General features: G+C 27.2%; 1 protein-coding gene across 7 annotated transcripts in view; it reads left to right on the forward strand.

Moving 5' to 3' along the window:
* LOC100167996 (obscurin) overlaps positions 1-26,775 on the forward strand; it is a 71,176-nt gene that overhangs the window by 23,113 nt on the left and 21,288 nt on the right. The window contains exons 4-17 of one of the 7 annotated variants that reach the window (XM_008180783.3): positions 895-938; positions 5,959-6,095; positions 6,609-6,722; positions 10,752-10,901; positions 12,290-12,460; positions 12,557-12,626; positions 18,177-18,272; positions 22,553-22,645; positions 23,368-23,532; positions 23,752-23,892; positions 23,957-24,119; positions 24,258-24,338; positions 24,579-24,848; positions 26,522-26,749. In XM_008180783.3, coding sequence (XP_008179005.1) covers positions 895-938; positions 5,959-6,095; positions 6,609-6,722; positions 10,752-10,901; positions 12,290-12,460; positions 12,557-12,626; positions 18,177-18,272; positions 22,553-22,645; positions 23,368-23,532; positions 23,752-23,892; positions 23,957-24,119; positions 24,258-24,338; positions 24,579-24,848; positions 26,522-26,749 — 1,923 coding nt within the window. Of the gene's footprint in view, positions 1-894; positions 939-1,700; positions 5,871-5,958; positions 6,096-6,608; positions 6,723-10,751; positions 10,902-12,289; positions 12,461-12,556; positions 12,627-18,176; positions 18,273-22,552; positions 22,646-23,367; positions 23,533-23,751; positions 23,893-23,956; positions 24,120-24,257; positions 24,339-24,578; positions 24,849-26,521; positions 26,750-26,775 lie in introns of those variants that run through there. The other 6 variants (XM_008180780.3, XM_008180777.3, XM_003241735.4 and 3 more) reach the window with 6 other exon arrangements.

The raw sequence follows: 26,775 nt of genomic DNA on the forward strand, positions 1-26,775 counted from the left end.
AATATATATATATATATATTTAATATTATACTTCATAATATATTTTAATATTATAAATAGGGAATAGGTTGGTATATAATATTGTTTCCATACGCTTTTAGTACTAATTAATAAATTAAGTTTTATTACGAACAGGATACCTACTATAGTACTATGTAAAAATAGAAATTATTTTTGTATTTTTGTTGACAGTCGTGTCAAAACAGTCGACACAAAGATTCACTATCAGGCTATCTATATAGTTCATATTGTATAATATAGTAATAGAATAACTTTACGCTAGTAATCGAGCGATGAAGGGCTTTCTACATTTTTTTTATTGTTACGGTTATTTTAATGTTTAGTCACGCCTCTTGCAAAAACATTTGTACATCTATAAAATACATTAAGTGATATTAATAACAAATGTAGATAAATTAATGAAATTTATCTATTATGCACTAAACTTATATTTGTGTCATCGCTCATATTGAAAATTAGTAAAATGTAAATTATGTAATACAAGTAACTACCTAAATAATAATTTATTAAAATATTTTTTTTGAAAAGTTCCTTATAAGTGTAAGTAACTATAAGAAAACTCATAACATTTAATTCATTCAGCTAAATTAAATAATAATTATAAATCTGCATCTATTAGAAAATATAAAAATAATATAATAATCTACCAAACAAATAGTAAAAACTTTTAATAGGAAATGTATAAGAATGTATAGAATATTCTTTTTAAAAAAGGAAAGAATCTTACACCCTTTATTAAGCTTATACATTTTTATTACTCTTCGTAGTTATAAAAACCTGCCACTAAATAAAAATAATGGTATAAAAACGCGTAATAGTAATTTTCTTCTTTAATAGTAAAATAATAATTGTTTTTTTTTTTTTTTTATACAGCTTATGTGTCGGAGCTCAATTCTATTTTGGCGAAAAAAGGAGCAGTAAGTACCCATTTAAATACTATTAGAAATAGAAACACTGTTTAAAATGGTAAATGAATTTATAACAAACAGTTTAGTTTTTTAGCAAAAAGTCGATATGTAAAAAAAAGCCTAATAAAATTTACATTGCTATATAGTTATTTATTATAGAATATTTTTTTATTTTTTCTAACCATGTTAAGTTACTTTGTAAAATAAAATATATATATTTTACATATACCTATATAGATATAATCTACTAAATATGTAACTTTATATAAATATATTTCTGTTGTATTGCCAATAACCTATTCTCCTGAAGGTTTGGATTCAAATATATAAACATACTGGTATTTTTACTAGATAGTTTGAAAGTATAATATATAATATGTTTATTTCAGTTTTAAATATTATTCAACAACCAACCTTTGTAAATAATTGTACAAATTCAAATTTATAATTAATTGATTATAAAGAATGATTTGTTAATTTTAAAAATAGATTGGTTTTAAATAATTGTACTATGTCCTTCTGTTTCATTCTTAAAAATGTTAAGTTTTTATAAATACAAAAGAAACCATGATGAATCGGTGACTCGTGTTTTTTTCAAACTCATCGACTGCGTCTACGTTATTTGGCACAGTTACAACTTCTGGCACCATTGGATATGAGGGTTTGGGCCATTAAAATTTTAACATTTCGGTTCGATTCGTGCTGTGTCGGTTGGTGGCTTGTGCCAGAGGTGGAAATTAGCTAGAAAGACGGTTCTAACGTATTATTACCACACAAATGTATAAACAGTCTGTTCCGACGCGAGTAACCGTTCGCATAATGTTACATCTACGCGAGTTCGTGCCACGCGTACACAAGTGACTTGATATGATATTTCTCTGATTGTTTCTGTATCATGATATTAAAATGTCAACATACTGTCGTATTACTGGCAAGAGCCGTGGCTTACCAAAACCGAATTATTTCCCATTGCTACCACCAATCTCACCAGCAGATGCAAAGCGTTTTTGTCGCATAACTGGAAAGTCATATGGGCTGCCTGCGCATCATTACATACCAGTGTTAGTTGGACGAAAAAAAACAAAATCTGATCCTAAACATGTAGTGATAAATGGATATCGGTATGTATTTCCAATAATAGATGGATGTTCAGAGTTATCTGATGTATTGAAAACGAAGTGTACAGATGATCGTAGATATGTGTACGCGGTGGATAAGCGTAGATGTAGTCTCGTATTTCCAACGAGTTTAGAAAATGCAGTTAGAGATGGAGACGTCAAAGATGTCATGATGTCAGAAACCAATGACACAGTTCTTCTTAGACTGCGTAAAGGTAAAACCGTTGAGTTAGAAATCAAAGAAATGGAAGTAGCTGGAGTTACATTGATGGAAGGCGAAGGGTTTCGGAACAGGCCCAAACAGAAAAAAACTATAAAGGACGATTGGAGAAGGAAAATATTTGAAGACAAGGAAAAGGAAAGTGACGCTGAACTAGAACAGGAAGAACTCAAATCAAAACGGATAAAATTTTCAGCAGGTCAAGGAAAACAAATTGAATCTATTGAATCTACGCCAAAAATCATGAATACAAAATCATTAACTATTTCAAAAATAAAAAATATTGTCAAACCAATCACGAAAAATATAATACTCGGGGAAAATAATAATAATTTAAAACTTCAAACCGATATATTACCCACTCCAATCTCAATTGAACCAAACGTCATAGATCTCGGTTCTGCATTTCCTGGTGTAATACATCAGACTTTTCTTAATGAAACTATTCTTACTAATTTACCTATCGTTCCGGTAATATCACCAATAAAACCTTTGATAAATAACTTCAATAAACAACTTATTATTTTGCCTGATATCGACGCATGCGCAATTGAAGAAATATTAATCGAAGATAATATTAATAAATTATTAACAATTAATGAAATTAATTTACTAATTGAAAATATTCAATTGGGTACTCAAAAAATAATTCCTACCAGTCAAGGTACAACCAAAATATTTAAATTAGATATTAACAATTCTGAGAAGTATGTGCCAGGACAATATGTAAAAACTGAAGATGGTGAAAAATTTGTACCTGGTAAAATTATTGACACAGCTAATGGTAAGCTATTTGTGCATGGTGTTATGGTCCAAACATCAGAAGGACCAAAATTCCTTCCTGGACAAATTATCGAAGATTCTGGAAAATCTGTATTCGTTGTTGGTCAAAATATTGTAACAAGAGAAGGCGAATCATTTGTTCCAGGACAAACGATTACAATAGAAGGGGAGAAAAGATTTGTGCCTGGACAAACAGTTATTACTCCTGAAGGTATTGGTTTTGTGGCTGGACAAGTAGTCAACAATGGTGACGAATCACATTTTATCCCTGGGCAGACCGTAATGACTATTCATGGGCCACAATTTATACCAGGACAGTTTTGGAATGATGGAAACGTCGAATTTACTCCTGGACAAAGTGTTTTAAAAAATAATGGCGATTGGGAATTTGTTCCCGGTGTTTGTGTTGGATCTTCTTTCATACCAGGATTAACAGTTATCGAAGAAGACAAAAAAGAATTCATTCCAGGAAGAATAGTAGAAACTAATAATGATACTACTTTTATACCCGGTTTAACAACTTTAGATAACAATGGAAATACAAAATTTGTTCCTGGAATAAGTATTGAAACAGAAAATGGAATAAAATTTGTATCTGGAAATATTTTATCAGACAATAATGGAAATAAACAGTTTATTTTGGGACACATAACAAATTCAGAAAATGGTGAGATTAATTTTACAGAAGCTAAGTCGTTACAGGAAGTTATTTGTTCTGATGAAGTACAATCTGGAATTTTAACAAATGATTCATTTTATCCAAAAGGTGAGAAATCTGATGAAGTTTTTGGACAGATGGTACAAACCGCGTATGGGGTTGAATTTTATCCGGGTGATCAAGTGGGTTTACCTGCTGGAAAAATAGTTCCAGGAAAATTAATACGAAACAATGGTATTAGATTCGTTCCAGGTGTTGTAGTCGATGACAAGTTTATACCAGGACAAATTGTGGTAACAGATAGAGGAGAGCAGTTTGTACCGGGACAAGTGATTGAAACTCAAACGGGTCCCAAATTTGTGCCAGGACAAGTTGTAGAAACAGAAACTGGTACGAAATTTGTACCTGGGCAGACTATTGAAACCAAAGATGGAATAAAATTTGTACCTGGTCAGATAGTAGAAACAAAAGCGGGTCCAACATTTATACCGGGTCAAATAATATTTACAGAAGAAGAAGGATCTAGATTTGTACCGGGTCAAGTTGTCGATACAATAGAGGGACCAAGATTTGTACCAGGAAGAGTTATAGAAACTGGAGATTGTGTAACTTTTGTACCTGGCCAAGTAGTTGAAACAACAGAAGGTTTGAAATTTATTGCCCCAGATCTTCAAGATGCAGATGATGGTGGTTGTGAGTTCAGTGTCCAGGGATTTGAAGTGTCACCAGAGGAACTACAAGTTATTCAACCCAGTTTTCCTCAAACTTCGTATTATACACAAAATGGTAAAATGGCTCTTGATTCAAAAATGTTGGAACAATTATCATTTGCAGGAATGAGTATAGGAAGACAAGTACCTGCAGAACTTCCAGAAGTTGATGTAAGCACACTTCCTTCAATGGAAGTGGCATATGACGTTGCAGAAAAACTGGAACTTAATAATGACAATACAATTAAATTGGCACATATAATAAATCGATTATGTAAGCTAGATTTAAAAAATACTTATTATGGATCACCATTAGTACAAAACTTAATAAACAAGTTGCCACAAATCAAATCAAACGAGAATGTAGCTGAAGTCATTGAAAATATACTCAAAACTACTAAATCAAGTCCTATAACAGCATTAAATGAAATATATGTAGTTATATTTGATGATGGGTTTGTAACGGATTTAAAAAACCCAAATAAAGTCAATATTTTGAAGGGAATAATGAACAGTTCTGAACTTGAATCTAAATATATTGCTGAAGCATTCAGTGAAATTCTGAATGATTCAGAAGACTCTAAATTACGTTCAGCATTTGAACATATAGCAGAAGAAAATATAGAATTATTAAAAGAAGTGAAATTAAAAATTGACATGCAAAAAGTAAATAGTGAAAAAGAAGCGATTGAAGCATTACAGTGGGCAATTGTTAGTGTCATTAATAAAACAAGTGAAATAACTGTTAATCAAATGCTAAAAGACAATAAGAGTGAACAATTCAATCGTTTGTTATCGGATGCAGTTGGTCTTGCTAAAGCATTAGGACTGAAAGAAGTAGTTTCAGTACTTATGGATGTTCTAGATGATCGAAGATCAGCTGATATATTAGCATCAGATAAAATAACAATAGAGATACTAAGACGATTGACTGTAATGAGGAAACTTGCTGAAAGACGTCCAGAATTTAGTGAAACCTTAAGCGGGATGTCAGCCAACCCTATTGAAGCTAGATTGGATCCCAAATTACGTGAACTAGTCAGAGAGAGTGGAGTTTTATTACTTCCTCCCGAAACAAACGTTGAAACATCTTTTGATGTCCCTGCTGAATTATTCAGTCCAGGGAATAGCTTAGCAATGGAAGATTTTATGGTGAAATCAAGAAAAATGGGAATTTTACTAATAATTAAAAATGGTCTTCAAGCTGTAGTACCACGAGAAGCAGCCAGATCAGTTTTAACAGGGCAGGTTCCATACACTGTTCTAGACGAAAGAGGCATACACAGATTTGAACCAATGAATGTACTAGATGCCTTAAAAATTCGAGCATATAGTTCAGGAAGATATTCTATGTATAATTGTGCTGTACAAAAAACGCTGACGGAAGATGAGGGAACTATTACTCGTGGTAGTTCAATTAGTTTGGACGATAGACAATTAACAATTGGAGAGGTTAAATATAATAAAACTTTAGATTAGTTATTTAAAAAATAATTTTGTTATAAGCCTAACTAAATAAATTTAATTAAAATGTTTACAGGGCGGTGGAGATGAATATGAAGTTCTACAAGATTATGAAACAGAACCAGTTGATGGTGCTGACGAGGAAGATGATTTGATTTTGGAACCGGGTGACAGAGTTGTTGTATTAAAACAATCCAAAGATGACCCATCGATGTAAGTAATATGTACAGAGGCAAACTTAGCAGCTACTACTACCTTTTAAATTTATAATTTTTTATATTAATTGTTAAACCTTTTATGAAATAATATATATGTTGTAGAGTACAAATAAAGATATTCTAAATTTGAGTATCTTTGTTTTCATCGATATTAGGGTTTTAACATAGGTAACGATAAAAGTCCAAGCAGTAGTTATTACAATATATTATTATATATATTCAAAATGTACTCATGAATGTACTGTCATTGGAGTTTGTTGATGAAAAAAATGAACTGTTGATTTTTTTTTGGCGAGTACGCATTGTCCGCAGACATTACAAATTGAGTTTAATATTTTGAAGTTGAGTGACTAGAGGCCGAATGGACAGCCTATAATTAGAGAATTTCTGGCAAAGGTTTTCAAACTGTCAAATCATGATTGGTCTACCGAATACTGTTCCTATATGAAGGCCAATGTTGTTTTCTATGCAGGGACTTAAGCGTTCTTTACATATAATTTGTTATCAGGGGCGCCGAGGTAAAACGAAATTTATTGTTGGACAATGCAGCGGCCAAACATAAAATGTCAGTACGACCAAATAAAGTACATCCAACCAAACACAAATCCTTGGATACAGACGGGTAAAATATGTCCATATATCGAAACTGCTGGCTTACGGTGCTATTACATGCTTGACGCTGCTTTTTGTACCTATGTATAAGACTCCGATGTTACGCTTTATTCTATCATTGTAGTATTGAAATTAAAGTAATTGCTGTGTTTTAGATATATTTAAAATATTAAGAAATTAAAAAAAAATAACAACTGCTTTTCTGTAGTTTATTTGATTATTATACATTTTATACTTAGAATATGAATAACATAATATTTAAAATTTATAAGTTATAGTAGTTATACGTTATGATATATATTTATACAACCCATATTGTATTAATAAATACATTTTTATTTCTTAGTATCGAAATTAGAAATTTATAAACTAAGTTCTTTATATTGAAAATATACAATTCAAATTACTTCAATTTTATCTGTGTGAAAAGACTGATATGAAACATGTTAGTTTGGTGTTTTATTTCAACTTAGACACATAACTACCACCTGACTACAAGTTATCATAGATAATCTTATTTGTTATTATACTTTTCGTTTTAATATGAACGCTTAGTATATGATACATTTATAGATTCATTTATTTGGAAGTTTTTGTTGTTTTGCAACTCAATTATCATAGGTAATTTTTAATTGATTGTAATATTTCTTAGATATATTGGATAATTAATTTAAGAAAATTAAAATTAAAAAAAAAATATGTTTAAAATGTTAAATAATATTATTATAATATGTAAAAATTATTGTAAACTATGAAAAAATAATATGAGAAAATTTGAAAGTTTATTTTCAATATTCTGCATTTAAATTATTATACTGTATACTTTAATTAAAATCTAAGAGTACCTATATTTGTTACCTACAACAAAATGAGATTTTTAGACGTCGTAATGTGAACTAAATTATATGTAAATTCTTCCAAACTCCTGTTTACTATTAGTTATCTCTGCAAAAAAATAGAATTTCCAAATCTTTAAAAATACATTATCTAGTTAAAGAGAAATAGTTAATAACAATTGAATACTTCTCTATAACTGCTAACTAGTATCTAGGTAGATATTCTACACATTTTATCTAAGTATCAATTTTTGTAATTACCTATTAGTTAAATATGTTTTTAAGCCAAAAAATTGTATCAAAATACATAATTTAAGAACAAAAAAAAAATGTGGTCGTTTATAAGTAAATCAACATTATTTGTTCAGTACAATTAAAATATAGTTTAAGGTCATGTGCAATAATTTTGTTGAAATGTCCATTTATTTTATACCACGAACACAATTTATTTGTGCATTTATAAAACATACTCTTGCTGAGCACGACTTGGCATCAAAAATCGTTATTATGTGGCCTAAGTAATTATTATTTGTAGTAATATATTATGTTGGTCAACTTTTGTAGGCAATGTAATATTGTAATATACAAAACCGTTGGATGGTAGAACGGTACTTGAACGTATAGGAATCAAACATCAAACGCTCTATCTGTGGTACTTGTTATTTACCAAGCTACAAAATAGGTCATTTATTTATAAAAACTCATGACAAAATAAATGACTTATCGAAAATCTATTATGTTATTAATTCTACATATTTAGATAGAAATTTAAGAATCTACGTTATTCAGTAACATTAATTGTTTTTGCTTAATTCTATATTGTCTTTAAATAATTCCAACATATTTAACCAAGTATCAATGATTTTTAACCACTTTATAAAACGTATTTGAAACAATATGCAGCTGTTACCTATCTAATACATTTTTAGTTGTCAGGAAATAGAATATAGAAATATACTAGTATAATGAGTTGTTAAAATGTACAGCTTCATAAAACAACAACTATAAATCATAATGTAAAAGAAAATTGATATTTACGGAAGCGTTCGTTAACTTGCCACAGTGTAAAAATAGTTAAAAATCACGATTCAATATAAATAATACATGTATGTACCTACGTAGAAAGAAACAATATATAATATAGGTACATATGTATTGTTATATATACATTTACACAACTCCGATTTTTCAAATTTAATCATTTTCATAAATAAATAATAGGTAGGTACTTGCTGTAAGTTTCTAAAATAAAAACATATATATACTATACTGTCTATGTAGTATTTTCAATAGAAAACAAAAATTACTTAGGTACCTAGTGGAAATATGGCCTCTCTGATTAAATTCGATAGTATGGACAAAATACGTGCATAACATGTAGGTAGGCACATCGATATAGGTAGGTAAATTATTGATTCAAACATCACTTTATAAGTATATAAAGTTACATATGTATCAAGTGAAAAAAATAAAATACATTCCTAAATCGTTTTTACATATAATATCATATACGATATATCTACGTATCACAAGTACTTACGTATATTCACATGTAGGATATATCCAAGTAATGTTATAACTTCCATTATATTACTAATGCCGTAGCCAGGGTTTTTTTTTTTGGGCGGAGGGCTAAGCATAATATTGCAATTTATCGTACAGTCCTAGTGATCATAATTTAAAAACAATATTCCTGCAATCATACCTAATATAGATATAGACATAAAATAATTCAAATATCTACCTAATGATTTATTGAGTTTGAACTCAACTTTTAAAACCACAAGTTACACATTTCATTTTACAAATTATGAAAAATATCATCGTAGGCCGTAGTTAATTCGTACAAATAACAATTTAAAATACCACCATAGATCAAATTTAATTCCTTAGAAAATAAATTGGTCTATTGAGTTTTTAAATTTAGCAACCATAATTATTGTAAAATCCCATAAATAAGCTGGAATATGTACAATTCTCATTTCATAAAAATTAAATTTGCAAATTTTACAATATAAAAACAGGATATTAGGGCAAAATAATTGTTGATATTATTTAACTAAAAAAAATTAAATTATATCCAATTAAAATAAACAACCAATCAACGTTTCTATTGTTAAGAATTATTATTTTCTGAGTGACGACATATTAGTCAAAATATATAACAGTAAATTTCAACATCTTTCCTTAGTTTTTCAACTAAAGTTGTATTGATGACTAATATATTATTTATATTAAAATAAAATATATGTTTAATGTTGGAGTAATAAACAATCATAAAATGTGATTATGTTAGATCATCAGAATATGTATAAAATATAAATATGAAAACAAATATCAAACGTAGGTATATTTAACCTTTTAACCTTATGGATTTGTACGTTAGCTATTCTGCTGATTGTTATTAAAGTTATTAATTTCTATGCTAAACGTAATAAATTGAATTCTAAATATTATTTAATGCATTCAAAATAAAAATACAATCATTGTGCTATAAACTTTACATGTTCAATGCTCATAAATCGTTTGAAACTATACGTATATAAGTTTATACTAATTTCCCACAACATCATAAATATAATACACTTCTATACAGTAATATTTATTATTTATACCACTTGAATGTAGTCTCAACTAAATTAACTATTACATAAACAATTCGATAGTGTTGCAGTGAAAAAGAATCATTGACCATAGTATAATGTACGTTTGTTGGTGGCACTATTATATAGGATTTAATAGTTCGTAAAAACCAAATTAACCAATATAGGTACTTTTTTATGTATTTTATTATACGCCCACCAAAAGGGCATTATATATTTAGGAGTTTTGCCAGATAAATTGTCTAACAAAATGTTTACCTAACATGCATGAGTCCTAGTGCTTATTGTATATACAACATAGGTACTTAAAAATAAATCTTTGGTGTTCAATAAACAAAATTATGTTAAAAAATATATGCCTATAAAACTAGAGCAGTGTAGTAGTTTAAATAATGCTTAAAATACCTTTGTATTAGTGTGTTGTAAATAATTACCTATAATTATTATACGATGTATTAAATGCACAAAAACTCGCAAACATATACATTGTATATTATTTATTTTATATTTTAATATTATAGGACCGTGATATTGCTTTTATCATTTTTATTACTGACATAAAAAAATGTGCTCTATTAATATTTTTAATTATTGATTTAGGTCATTGGTTCAAAGTCTAGATGAGCCAACTAAAATGGGATATGTACCAAATAAAATTCTTAAAAAAATACCGGCTCCTGTTAGAGCGACTGCTGTGGTTCCAGCAGAAGGACAGACGTTATCAAAAAAAGATGCAAAATTCAATAGAGAGTAAGATAAGCTATTTTAAGAAATATTTTTACAGGTAGAGTGATTAGTTAATGTCTTAGCGATATTAACTTTCGGCACTATCCAATGCATTACTCTATGATCCAATGACGACTTATGACATAAATTTATTTCGTTCATTCCAGTGTAAACATTATCCATATAGCCTAGGTAATCAATTTATCAGTCATAGTCTAACCAATATAAATCTAATCCAGTGATGGATCTAGGATTTTGTTTTTATAGATACATTTTATGGACGGGGGTAAACATGTTTTTATCATATTATTTTATTACTTATAAGTGTACGTCAAACCATCTGCTAACACACATGATTGGCTTTGGGAGGAGGGATCAGGCTCATCTGCCCCTCTTAAATCCGAGACACTGATCAAATCTATTAAAAATGTAATAAAACTTTAGATGATAATAAAATAAGAAATAAGAAATAATATATAGATGTTTTAAAATGTAGGAACATGATATTTCTGAAATTAAATTATATCTATCTAATATAATTTAAAGAATATAACCCTAGAACACATATCACAGACATCAATAAATTGTTGTAAAGCTCTCTAATTCTTAGGATTTATCCAAAGAATAGCTTCCGAATTCAAAATTAAATTACCTTTGAAATCCCTATTCTGCTCCTTAGTTCACCAATTATTCGAATATCAAAATATAATTACGCGTTCAACAAAGATTCTTGCGCATTGTTTCTTACTTTCTAAATATGTCTTGCCCCTCAAAATTATACTCCGGTCTTATACTACCAACAATTATCTATCTTTTCTGACTACAGAAGAACAGAAGAACTCCTAACCAAATATATAAATGGCTTAATTGATTCCCCATATTGTTGTCTGCAATTCATTTTAGAGTCAATCCGCATTGCACAAGATTTTTTTTCAATTTTTAATCCGTTTTCTTCCTCCAACTCCTTTACCAAATGCCCCTTCATATTAAACGTAATTAATAATTATAGCAAAATATGTGGACACAAATTTTGAGTTTTAATTTTACCTTTTGTCTCTAGGTTTATTAGAAATAATATTAACATTGTTTCTTTATTATATTGTACTTTTATTTCAAGCCTATGCCTATATTGCCTATAATGTAATAAAAATAAAATATTTAAAATAATAATAATTTAATTCTAGAAAAGATTAATGCCTGTTATAGGATTAAAAATAGTTAAAAATACATATAAATATATAAAATAAATATAATACATATAAATTATATTTTTATAAAAAATATGATTTATATTTTATACAATATATTATACCTAGTCGGAATAAGAGCGCCACACGAGTCTCCGTTTTATAGTTAAGGATTATTTTATTGTTTTATATATAATTTATTTCTACGATTAAACTTTTTTATAGTGTGGTACTCGCAGAATTGGTAGAAACTGAAGAAGAATTTGGTCAAGATATACAAGAAGTAGTAGAAAGATATTTAAATCCTTTAGAGTTTAATGATGCACCAAGAATAGTCAGGGATAATAAAGATCTTATATTCAACAATTTAAAACAAATATCACAATTTCATAACACGTAAGTTATTTAAAATAATCCTTCCACAAAGTATACGAATTAACATAGGTATATTATTAATTTAATAATTGTTTGTTTTTTTGTACAATTGTATAGAGTTCTTATTGCTGGATTAAAATATGCAGCTAGTGAACCAAAAACTATGGGCAGAACATTTCTTCGTTTAGTAAGTGTACCTATATTGAATAATTAATATTAAAGATGACATTAATTATTTATCAAGTTGCTAAATTAATTAATTCGTCGTTGATCAAAATAAAAAATAAAAATACAGAACTGCATATACATATTATATGGACACTATATTATATACAGCATGATTTTTTAAACATTTCCACCCATTTTTCCTTTAATAATACATTTATTCAAATTAGGATTTTCAGAATTTTTAAGTATCTATCTCCATAAAAGACCATATTATTAGTCCCGATATTTTTTAACTACTTCTGGTGTATCTTGTGTATACAATCAATTTTTCAAATGAGAACCTCTCCCCAATTGTACTGCAAATTATTTAGTGGGTAATTTTCTTGAAAATGTTTATGTATCTTAATCAAAATTCTATTAAGTAGTTTCTGAGTTATTAAAATGATTATACTAAGGATAATAACTTTAAAATATAAGCTATATGTAATATCATATGTAGTATTCATTATATACTTAAATCATTTTCACAAATTATTCATATTGATAAGTCAATAGTAATTACTAACATTTTCAAATCATCTAAGCCTTCAAATCTACCTAACCCATTAATCATTATTCATTACCTTGGACATATTATCCTTAGTAGACAAAGTTACATAACTCAACATTTTGATTTAGATAGATACATTAAAATTCTGAAAAAAATTATCTGCTGAATAATTAAAAGTGAAAAAACTAAAAGGACCCCCCTTATTTGGGGTTCTATTTGAAAAACAGAAGTTTGTGTTATCACATGATCATCCTATTAAGTGGTACAAAAAATCTCAAGTATTCGAAAATATTGTGTTCAAGTAAACTTAAAAATTCCAAAAATCATAATTTAAGCATACAAATAGGGTGAGCATGCCTAAAAATCACCCTGTATATACAGATTCTTGGGATTGTTGTATTGAGTTTCATCTTGTCCAGCTTACCTTGATTTGAATGTATTGGTGTACCTAATGTCGTAATATATCATGTTCAATTTACATTTTTGATAACTCTCAATGAATGCTATATCGTTATTTGTTCTAACGAAAAAAAAAAATGTTTTTAATAAAAAAAAGGCGGTCAAGTGGATATCGCTCTGCTGTACAGTAGGTTACAAGTGGATCACTGTATAATGGATGGTATTAAATTTGAATTCAATGATATAATATCATTGTATAAGAAAAACAATTCTGAGTGGAGATGGTATGTCAGTCTAGGTATAAGACATGTTATTTACTTATCAGCTAAGGTATTAAAAAAAAAAAATTGACCTATAATAGGTACCTATGATAAATTCCAAATTAATCATATCACAATATCCATTAGGTACTTATAACGCGTTATACAAAACAACAAACCGTGATACTATCATAGATTTATAATAGTACTAGCTCTCCGAATCGTGGACAACGTTCATTACTGTCATCAAAAAAGCAAATTAAGAAATAATTATGTGAAAAAAATTTTGAATAATTTCTGGCGTCAATGCAAATCATAAAGCCACGGCCTTTTTTTGGGTGTCTAGCAGGTCAGTCATCTCATTAACGTTATATCGGTAGGCAACCCGGCTACGTCGGATAGCGGACAATGTGCGACGGCCGGATCACGTCATCAAGTATGCAATCCGACTGCGTCGAATCGCGGACAGTGTTCATTACTGTCACCAAAAGAGCAAAATTGAGTAATAATAATTACGTGCAAAATTGTGCCTATGTATTTTTAATATTTTTCAACTGATATTGTAACAATATATCAGGAGCTTTGTATTAAATTTATACACTTTTTGGCCCAACAGATAAAACTTTATTGATATTTATAGAAAAAAAAACTAAAAAAATTGAAAACTGACCATGACCGTAAGCAGCTCACAAAGTGTCAAATTATTTTCAAAATTTTATCGTATATAGAAAATACTAATATAAACATTCAGTGAAATTTTCAAGTATCTACAGTCATTCGTTTTTTAATTACAACAAAATAAGAAAATCGTTACATGAGAAATCGAGTGAATATCAAATGTTGTAAAAATATGAATTTCAAACGATCATAAAATTTTAATTTGACTTTCTTATAGATATTTTTTGTTTGATAAAGGTAGATAATCTTATAAGGAATCTTGTATTACATTTTAATTTACTTCTAAAAAGAAAAATTTTTACGAATTCTTAACTCAAAATAATTTGCTAATTTTCGTGATTTTTCCATATTTTGTCAATTTTTGAACTTTAAATGCTAATAAAAAAAACTGTGACTAAGGATTTTTAATATTTTTCATCTGCTTTTGAAACAATATAATAGGAGCCTTTTATTAAATTTTCAAGCTTTTTTAATCAACAAATAAAATTTTATTGATATTTTTAGAAAAAAAACTAAAAAAAAAGAAAACTGACAATGTCCGTAAAGAGCTCAAAATAACTCAAAATATTTTGAAAATGTTATGATGTATAGAAAATGCTAATATAAACATTCAGTCAAAATTTCATGTATCTACGGTCATTTTTAAGAAAAATCGATTTTGCGTAAAAATTCCCGTTTTTCCTTAATTTTTCTTTGGTTTTTCTTGGCGCTTTTGAAAATTACTGGGAATTTTAAATTTTGACCTCCCCAATGCACCAACGATATTCACTTTCCAATCGAACAAGATACTGTTGAAGAAAATCTAAGCATTTTTACTGTCCTAAAAGGTGATGACAGACACAAAAAAAAAAAACACATCATTGTAAAATCAATTCATTCATCGTTTCACTCAGAATCTAAAATATCTATTAAATCAATCTGCTGTATGTATAGTAGATGAATCGACTATCGAGTGTTACTATAATGAGTCACTATAGTCACTGTAATGGATTATGGATGTGTTAAGTTTGAATTCTATAATAAATCAATACATACTTAAAATGATTTTGAGTCGACGGTTTGTTAGCCTATATTTCTATTGATATTTTATAATTTAATTCTATTACAACGAATAATTTATTTTTCTATTAGTAGATTGGACTAGGTAAAATTAAATGGATGGTTGAACTTATTTTTACCAGAAATAAATTACACATAATACCTTATTAATATAATATTGATTTATTACTAAGTAATACAATAGTATTATAAAATCTTATAATTCAATACCGACAAAACTCACTACCCAGGTTAAGAACTTGACTAAAAATAAAAATAATAATAATCTTTAATCATTCATTTGAAGATAAATTACTTGATGTATTACTAATTCCATAACTGTATCTATATTCTATGTATTTATTCATTTAACTTAAATTTATATCTGTAATATTTGCCTTTGGACGTTTAAAATTTAAATAAAAATAATAATTCAACTTGAAAGTTTATTTTTAAAAATGTTATACATATTTTTTTAGAGATTTTTAAATTTTTTAAAGAAAAATTATTGAATGCGAAAAACCGTTCTGAGCTAAGACGATCTGTCAGCCTATAATATTATGAAGTATATATGATGATATTATTGTGATTAGAGTAATTTATTTTACTATTATGCATACAACAGTAGGCGGAATTTTTTTACAAAAAATATACATTTTAATATGTCATTTTGTGTATAAAAATAATAGTATACTCTAAAAGTTTCATATAGGTACCCACGAGCCACGAATAATATTTTTAAACTACAACAAAATAATCGTTATTCTTGAGTTTTAATATGTAATTTAATCCAAATTTGAACTTATAATGTCTGTAAAAATTAACTATGTTAATATAATTTTTAGATGTTTTGGTTACAGTATGGACTATTTTTGAGAATCCTTATTTTATATTTTCAATCCTTAGCTATAAAAGTTGAATATTAAATACATTTTTAATTTCTAAATAATTTGTACATTTTTAATTTGATAAATTTTCTCAACATTTGAACTTTAAATACTTATGGAAAAATCGATATTTTTTATGGATATTTATTATTTCTCAAATGCTATTATAATTTATAGCTCTTTATGAGGAACATTGTATTCAGTTATCAAGCTTTTTGACCCAACTGAACTAACATTTTATTGACATTCATAGAATAAAAACTAAAAATGTTGAAAATTGAAAATATCTATAAATACCCCAAAACGTGTCAAAATATTTCAAAAATGTTATCATGTATAGAATATGTTAATATAAACATTTGATGAAAATTTCAAGTACCTATACGGTTAATAGTTTTTGAAAAACAACAAAATAAGAAAATTGTTATATGAGAATTTACTCGTGAATATCCAATGTCAACTTCAAACGCTCATAAAAAATTAATTTGACTTTCCAGTAAATTTTTTTTTTTGTTATATGTATAAAAACTTAAGGGAAATCTTGAATGAAAATTTTAAAACTTAAATATAAATAGAGAATATTTTATGAATTTTTAACTAGAAATAATTTGCAAATTTTCGAGGTTTTGATGAATTTTGCTAAATTTTTAACTTCAGACGCTCATAAAAAATTATTGTGGATTTAAGCTCAACTTTATGTTTAACTTTCACCAACCACAACTTATTAGGACCGTTGTATTACATTATCAATTTGTTTGACCCATCGAACATTTTTTTTATCGACAATTATTAAATAAAAACTAATAAAACTAGAAATTATATTATATATCAGAAAAGATGCTGTTGAAAAAATCGAAGCATTTTAAATGCCTCAAAAGGTGATGACAGACACAAAATAAATACACACATCATTGTAAAATCAATACATTCAGCGCTCCGCTCAGAATTTAAAAATGAAATATATCATTTTAAATATAAAAATAAATATGAGATAAGTTTAGCAAAAATATTATTATTTAAACAAGTTAAGTAAATTATATTTTTATAACAAAAAAAAAATTGTACAGAATAATAAATTATCAACTATAGAAGTAGTTTGATGTTCATACAATAATATTATTTTAATTTTCACATATTGAAATAAATTGCCTTAATGTTTGCCTATACTTTACTCCTTAATGTATGTCTTAAATCTTAGTACCCATTGGCCATTAGTCATTACTGTCATACAACTTTTTTTTTAAATGGCTTTTTAAATGGCTGTATTACTTCTTACGTCTAACCTATCCTAACAGTGACGTATCCAACGTGCAAATAATATTCACTTTTGAATAATTATCAAAGCATCATTTAATTTTAATTTTAATATCAATATTTTAATCATTTAGGTAGTAGTTACAATATATGTTACTCACAATAATTATAGAAAATCAGAGATAATATTCTTTTAACTTTTATTAGTTTTATTATATGTATATGATTAATATATTCTGATCAAAGTTATTTTAAATTCATAATTTTGGTGATGTCTTGCTTGTTATGTGCACAGTAAAGACAATGTAACGATAAGTATAAGTGTTAGAGTTATAAGTAACTTATAATTCTATAAAATATTAAACGTTTAACCATCTAACTGTAATAAAGTTTAATAATATGTGATGTTAATAACAGATATTAAATAATATCTATTATATGTATATTACAATTATTGACTTAAGTTTAAACCGTTGTAAATTATAATGTTTTGATTTTTTCAGGAAAGAGATTTTGATAAGCATGTCAATTATTGTCAGACAGAACCAGAAGCACAAGAATTTTTGGAACGCAATTATGAAGTAAACGAGTATTTTGAGGTACGTAGAACATAAATTTTATTTTGATCAAGAATACTATTATTCTTATTCATCTCTATGATTTTAATACCCGTAAAATATGTTTATACGTCATTTAAATGTTCCCAAGGTACTTTATTTCGATATAAACATGACGTATTCTGTATTGACTTTCAGTATAATGATTTTTAAAATACTTAAATACGACATTATAGATTTATAGCCTAGAGGAGATTATAATTTGTATTTTTTTCCAATATTATTCGTTGTATAATTCTATTATGCGAGCTATTGTTATACGTTATTAAGATATTATAAGATAACATTAGTATACACAAGACATAACACGATTTAAGATAATGTTATATCTAATCTTAAATCGTGATACACAGTAAGACTTTATAGATTATACTATATAGATTATAATCTGCCAGTTGTAATAAGACTACCTTTATCATGGATGATTAATGTGTTAAATATATTTCTTAAAATAAGAATTAAAAATCGATTAGTATAACTTATAAACAATATTTTCTACTAGAACTAGACTAATGCGGGCTTGCTTGAACAATCACTTAATATTTATTTTATTAATAAATCAATAGTGAGCTAGGTCACTTAAACATTATTTGGTGGCTCATGATAGGTCCATTACATTTTAGCAAAAAACTAAATGAATACGATTTATGAAACCTTGCATAAATATATAAGTACGTTATACGTCTAAAATTGCTTCATAAACTAGAAATCGGTGAAAACATTAAACAATACTAATCATATATTTGTATTAACGAAATATACTATATATGATTGTTTGAATAAATAATTATTTATTACTCATTACTTATTACTTCTTATATTATAATATACCCACTGGCCACTATAACCACATTTTTACGATGCTGATTTTCAATAATTAATAAAAAATTATATAATATTTTTTTTTGTGAACGGGGGGCACTTGCCCCCAGTTCTCCTCCTGAATCTGCTCTTGACCTATACGACTGTACTTTATTTACTAGTTTCACATATGTTGTATACATTTGTATTTTTATACGTTATTTTTATCACTATTATAGAGTCCAGAAATAGTGTGAAACACTTTGATAGTACCTATACAATTTAGTTGGTATCATATTCTAAATACAATATATAGGTAACACGTCTTTAATTTATAATTATTAATATTTGATAATATTTATGATTACCTAATAGTTTTTTTTTTTTTTTTATAAAAATAATTTACAATACAAAATATATTTTAAATCCATGGAGTTTTGTCCAAAAAAAAAAATGAAATTAATATAAAAATACTATTATTTAACTTATATAGCCTTAACGTTTGTTTCATTTGAAGTATTCTCAATTGTTCTTTGTCAAAAATCGGTAAAGTATTTTTTTTAATACCTATTTTAAAACCTCAACCACACACTCTGCCACTAATATATAATAGCGTTTCAGTGACGTATTTAAGATTTTTTCATGGTGGGGGTCTCGTAATATTTCCAACACTAAACTGTGATCTATATATTATATAATCCAATTAAAATAATAAACTTTTCTATGGGTCAATACTCTATGGGGTGGATCCTCCAGGTTTTCGTGAGCCAAAATTGAATTCATGTGTCAGCCACCCTATAGCTACGTAAGTCATAGCATTTAAAGGTTGAGAAAATAATGTATTTCACAAAATAGTTGAAGCCAAAATATATTATTACAAAATAATATTATTGTAGCCAGGTATATCTACTGACTATAGACGCCAAGATTGATTCCGAGTAGCGTAACGATATTAAAACCTGATAATTTTAGTTTTAATTACTAATCAGTTTGGATCTTAATTGGGTAAAGAACACAAACACTATGTAATGGGATATGGGAATATATTTCTCATTTGAATATTTTATTTGACCTTACAATTATAATTCTGTAAAGCATTATACTGCAGTGTATACGGTTGGATATAACAACTATTTAGTATTGGCTAGTTGCCATTTGCAGAATCCTTTTGCTGGAAATAGACAGTATGATATTTCTTAAGATTTTTATAGTGCAAAATACCACAAACCATTAAACACCCACAGAAATAAAATCATATATTTTTCGATAAGGATTATATTTTATAAAATAAGTTCAATTATGATAAGTTTAAGTTAGGCCATTAATTAAATTTTAAAACTGATAAATTAAGTGATTGGTTTTTAATATTATTACTTATTATATCCTATTGTTGAAATAATTTTTTTTGAATAACCAAAAATGTATGGTTTTATTCTCTAATATTCAATAGGGTATAGCGGTACCTAACATAAGTCATAAGTTATGGCATAATCCAAATATTTAAATGAATAAAAAGTACCTGTCTTCAGATCAAATAGCGTTTTGTGTCTAGAATTTATTAATTAAATGAGTAGACATGTATAAATGTTTTTGTTTACTATTTATAAATAGTAAAAATATCATTGTAGGAATTATTGTATTTCTTGGATAAAAGTACTTACCTGTAAAATAAGGGTTTTACAAAACTTTGGCTTTAAGCCTCTAACCAATCCATGTGCATTACCTAAGGGTAATACTATAGTTACAACATAACAAATAATTTCAAAAAGACCTGGCCAAGTGCCCGACCTTCGTTATCTATGCTGCCACACTAAACTCTTCCATTGTTGATAAAAAATTTATAAAAATTGTTTTTAAATATGCCAACTGATATAAAATTAGGCCATTTTCTGTTAAACTTTTCATTAGTTCGTGAACGAATTTACATTTTAGATTTTTTTATATTTTTGTAAGAAGGTTAACGTAGGTCTAACGAATGTAGAAAGTTATTTTAATATACTAATGTACCATGGGAGCAGAACTGTAGAGCCCACTAAGACGTATAATTACGAACAGCTTATGTTGTGCTTGTTGCAAATAGGTAGATGATGATTTTGTTATTTAAATTTAAATTTATCTCTCTCGAAAGCGTTTATTTCCAACTACCATGAATTCGTGTCGCTATGATTTATTAATAATTCATTAGGTAGTAAATAATATTGATACACAACTCAAATGTGTTTTTAAACGATTTGATGTAGGTACCTACGATTAAAATATTCAGTATTATTGTACCTACCTAATTTATTACCCGACTCGTCATTGATAATTTATTATGTTAATTATTGTATTTGATTACAACGAAGACTATCTATATTATGTAATAGACAATTGTGGATGTTGGAAATGAATACATTTGATGTTAAAATATGTGAACAATTAATGTTAAAGAAATATTGGTACAGATTTCTGTGAAGTATAACTAAAAATACCTTTTGTAGGTGATTTAATATCCACTATAATGATGAGCACCACTCGCTTTTGGCAGACTTTATATTATAATAATAGGTATAATATAATATATATTATGATTAAGTAAGTAGTACCTAATAGCTAACTACAGCCTGCAACTGCTCTTAATGCAAACCACAGTTTATAATATGATGAAAATTAAATAAATTAGGTAGGTAACAAAAATTAATATTTTAAACTGTTAAAATGATTAGGTTAAGAATACTAAGCGATACACGGGCTTTCGATTTTGAGCATTAATTGACAATAAAATATGATAAAATAAATATATTTTACGTTTTTAAACAAACTATGGAGTAGAACATAATATACAAAATAGGTATATATTACATAATAATATATTATGATAGATAAGTATTAAATATTTATATGAAAATCTAATAAAAAATGTTCGCAGTTAATGCGTTTCTGTTTTAGCTGTTGGGCAAAGGAATAAATTAGAAAAAAAATTAAATACCTATACCTATATAATATCCAAAATCTTAAATTAAAAAATTTTGTAAATTGCTTATTTTTTCGGTACATATGTCATATTATATACAGTTGCTGTAATGTAATTGTGATTTAATTGATATTGTATATAATATTTATATACTAGATGATTTTATTCAACTTAAAAGTATAACAAGATTGAGATCGTTTATATTACATCGTATTAAAATTGAATATATCTTGTCAAATAATAATTAACAAAATTAATAGATCACAGGGCAAATGGTGTGAGATTATTTATTTTTAAATCGCGCTATTTTAAATACATGATTATAACGGAAGAGCTATGAAGACTACTTTTTATTTATACATACAACGCTCACACTTGTTGTGACGATTTCCTGAAAATTCATCAGCAGTATATTTTTACACTGTCTGTTGTCAGGTCGAAATTCGGTCACCAGTGAAAAAAAAGTTTACTATAACATAAAAATGTTCACTTTTTGTTTCAATTACAGGATGAGCGATTGAAATTTGGAGACGATAAAGCTCTTTCGGAACACTTGAAATTGCCGATACAACGAATTAACGATTATCAATTACTACTCAAGGTTAGTCATTAGTATCTTTACATAATTTACTCAGAACAATTTACATAAATAAATAACGTGATGCCTGCAACGATAAAATACATTATACAAGATTAATGGAAAAAATTGTTGGTTACAATTTTAAGTTTAAAACGTTTTTAATAAATATTTTATAATCTATTATATAATTTCATTTCATTATTTTCTCAATGAAAAATTGGATAAAAAATATTAAATATAGTTGTATCTTGTATAAATAATTTTTGTTTCCATATTTTTGTATTATTTACCTAGTTCTAAATTTTAATCTTCAAATTATCTACTGAACTTTTATACTGTTTTTATTTTCATTTGCTACTTAATTTCTGAATTATTTTACGAGTTTCATAAATTGTTTATATGAACTTAAAGGAGTATGCCGTATATCTTACACTTTTCACCATATAGTATATATATATATTGTGTATTTAACATTTGTAGAATTTAAATTAAAGAAGTTAAATTAATAGCGCTCTCTCCATTCTAAGAATTTAAAATCCACCTTAACCCATGGTCAGGGTTGTGGGACGTCGGTTGTACAACTAATAATTTAAAAACATTTTTCCGTATTACTTACTCAAATATTTTAATAAAGTGGAAAATATTTCCTTAAATTATTTTTATCAGTTTCTTTGCGATAAATGGATGGAAAAAATGTTTAGTTAATATTTAACATTAATATTATACATATTTAATTTTATTAGGAACTAGTGAAATATTCATTACTCATAGGAGAAGATACTACTGACTTAGAAAGAGCTCTGGAATTGATGCTATCAATTCCACACCGATTTACCGACACGAAATTTTTAACTAATATAGAAGGATTTCATGGCACTATACATAAACTGGGCCGATTATTAAAACACGTAAGTGGACTACGTCATTAATCATCAAAAGTTTATAAATATCACCGAAGGTCAAATTTTGTATAGTCAGTGGTTTTTTCCTATATATTTGCAACATGTGTTATTGTGTGTTGTTTTATAATTGAATAGTGAATCGAAGGATTCATACCTCCAATTCATAACATTTTAGAACATTTTATATTTGATACCATACATTATACTATTATTACAAAATTATAGGGATGGTACTACGTACAAGACGCCGAAGATCCTAAAGGGCATCAGCGCTATTGCTTTTTATTCAAATCTAGAATCCTTGTCTGTAAAGTTCGTCGAATATCTGAAGATAAATCTGTCTTTGTACTGAAGGATATAATTAGAGTAATATAGTAGGATTTTAAATAAATATATAAAACTATAAACAATATTATTTTGTGTCATATAGTTACCTGAAGTTACTGTAAAAGCAGCTCCAGACAACAAGCGTGTATGGATACTTCATCATAGACTAGGAGATGTTGGAAATTATCCTTTCACCTTTAGGGCTAATGAAGATTTAAGTCGGGATCAGTGGATTACAGAAATTGAAGAACATAGAAACGATTTACGTAAGTATTGAATATATATTATATTTTTCTAATGACAATTATATTCTAATTTTAATAGAATAAATCAATTAATATTATACATTTAAGTAATTTAAACATTAAAAGAACATTTTATATAATGGGATTATCGGTTAAAAGGTGAAAAAGAAGATTTACAAGACAAATTTTGGGAGCGAGAATACGTTTCTATAACAGAAACTTCTAAATCTTCTATAACAGGTTCATAAAAATAAAATTATGCGAAATATGCTTGAACTGGTTTAGGCACAATTAAACAATTTACAAAAAGCTAAAATTTCTGAAAAAAATTGCTTCTAACTTGGGTACATTAAAAATAAATATTACATGCGCTTTAAGCTATTAATTTAGTATGAATATTAATACGCTAAGCTTGCTTCTGTTTTTACCGTGATGTTAAGTGTTAACTATAAGTTTTTAGTTAATGATGTTATATTTTAGTGACAAATGTTGAACATAACAGTGACGATATTAAAGTACAAAAACAAAAGGATGAAGATTTATTTGAACCACTTAAAGGAATCGAATTAGATATTTCTTCAGAGATTGAAGAAGGTTTAGATCCCATTGAAAGACGATTAGCACCGAAACCGTTGAAACACGTTGAAGAGCCAAAACGTCCACCACTTACACTTCCACCTAAAGAACCAATATTTGAATGCACATCACCACCTGAACCTAAGAAACGACCAGAACCTGAGAAAGTTGAAGGTTAGTCTATGTTTGAATTAACAATTGTATTATATTTAAATCCCATAGAAATTTAAGTGTGATTTAAGCCTTACGAGTTACTCCTTTCTCGCGTAACTTAAAATAAAAATTACTATCATAACATAAGTTACCTACGCTTATTGTACATTTTTGTGTTGTGCTAATTGTATAATATATCTTTGGAATAACAATAATAGGTACCTACATTGTATTTATGCGGGAAAATTCAAAATGTTCAAATATTTTAATAGTCTTTCCATTTTTTAAACCTGAGTGACATATAATTTAACATTTTAGATTCTGAGAGGAGAATTTACTGTATGGTTATTTTTTTCCGTTATTACCTACCTATATATATGAGCAGTTAAACATTTTAAATATTTCAATTTTCACCATTGGGAGTGACGTATCTAGTAACAAATCCTATATAATTGGTACTTTGAGGGAGTGGGGAGGCCAAAGAACTTCAACTTTTTTTTCCAAAATAACAGAGAAAACAAAAAACCAAAATTAGGGAATACAAGAATATTTAGGCAAGTTCTGTTTTCGACAAAATCAACTTATTTTGTTGTAATAATTCAAAAATAAACAAAGTTATCTGTACTAAATATTTATATAAGCTTTTACTATATACTTATGATATAATTTAAAAAATATTATGCTCTAGTGCTCTATTTATGCTATTTATAGACATCTGAATTTCGTTTAAATATTTTGAAAATTTCATAATGTTAAGAAAGTTATTATTTTAGTAATAATGAAAGAAAAGCCGTTATTAAACGTGTGAATATTTAATTTTGTCAAATCTTCAATAATCATAAAACAATTATTAGGTCTTTTGATAAACTGTTTTTTAGTTACCTATAAATAGATCACAGAAGTTATTGTTAAGTATTAGATGTTAAGGCTAAGAAATTTAGGAATTTTTAACTAAAAAATAATTTATACATTTCGTGATTATCACGATAAAACATAATAGGTCCGATTTTATAAAAATTTGAACTTGTAAAAATATCGATGTCTATAAGATATGAAAATTTACAGTAATTTTTATTTTTTATTTATGAACTCATAAACAATCATTAAATCATACATAAATTGAGCAACAGCTCAAAACTAGTATCAACATTTATACAAACATTATGAAACCCGTGCCCCCCTTATTCATCGTAAATCTTAATTATACTTTTTGTATTAAGAGGCCTGTATGTCTTTAATAAGGGCCAATATTTAGGTAATATGCAATTTTCTCGCTGACGACCGTGGCATTTGTGTTGTTAATCATAAATTATGATTAGTGCGAGTGTGATGGTATACGAACACAAACATGTGAATATACGCACACGTCAATGGAAACGCCGACTAAAAATAAAAAGCGTGATATTTCACTTAAAACACGCGTTTTGCAGGAAACTCTCACGTCTCGTAGAATGGTCTAATTTAATTAATCAATTTTTTTGTTAAAAATAAGATGATTTTCTACAATGCACAATAGACTTTGATTTCGTTACTTAAAACAAAAATAATAAAAAAAACAAAAGCTTGTAAAAATTGGTTATGCAAGTCATAAGTAATTAAATAATTGTGTTTATAATACATTTATGTATTTGTAAAAATAATATCATAAATTCAAAGTAAAGTTTTAATATGTATTGTTATTAATATTTATTTAGAACCCCCTGTGATTGAAATGCCTGTTCCACATCAAGAGGTTATTGTAGAAAAGGAAATAATAGAGGAAGTGCCTATTCCACAAGTAGAACCAGTTCCAACGGAACCTCCTCCGCCCGAAAGATCTCCTTCACCAGCGGAAGAAGAAATTGAATCCGAACCATTGAAATATATAGAAGGTGTTTCAAAACCATACTTTCATGTCAATATTAAAGGAACTAGTCGTGGAGGTTTGTTACCAAATATTTAATTAAAT

Source organism: Acyrthosiphon pisum, chromosome A2 (assembly GCF_005508785.2).
Source record: "Acyrthosiphon pisum isolate AL4f chromosome A2, pea_aphid_22Mar2018_4r6ur, whole genome shotgun sequence".
In the NCBI taxonomy this organism is placed as follows: Eukaryota; Metazoa; Arthropoda; class Insecta; order Hemiptera; family Aphididae; genus Acyrthosiphon; species Acyrthosiphon pisum.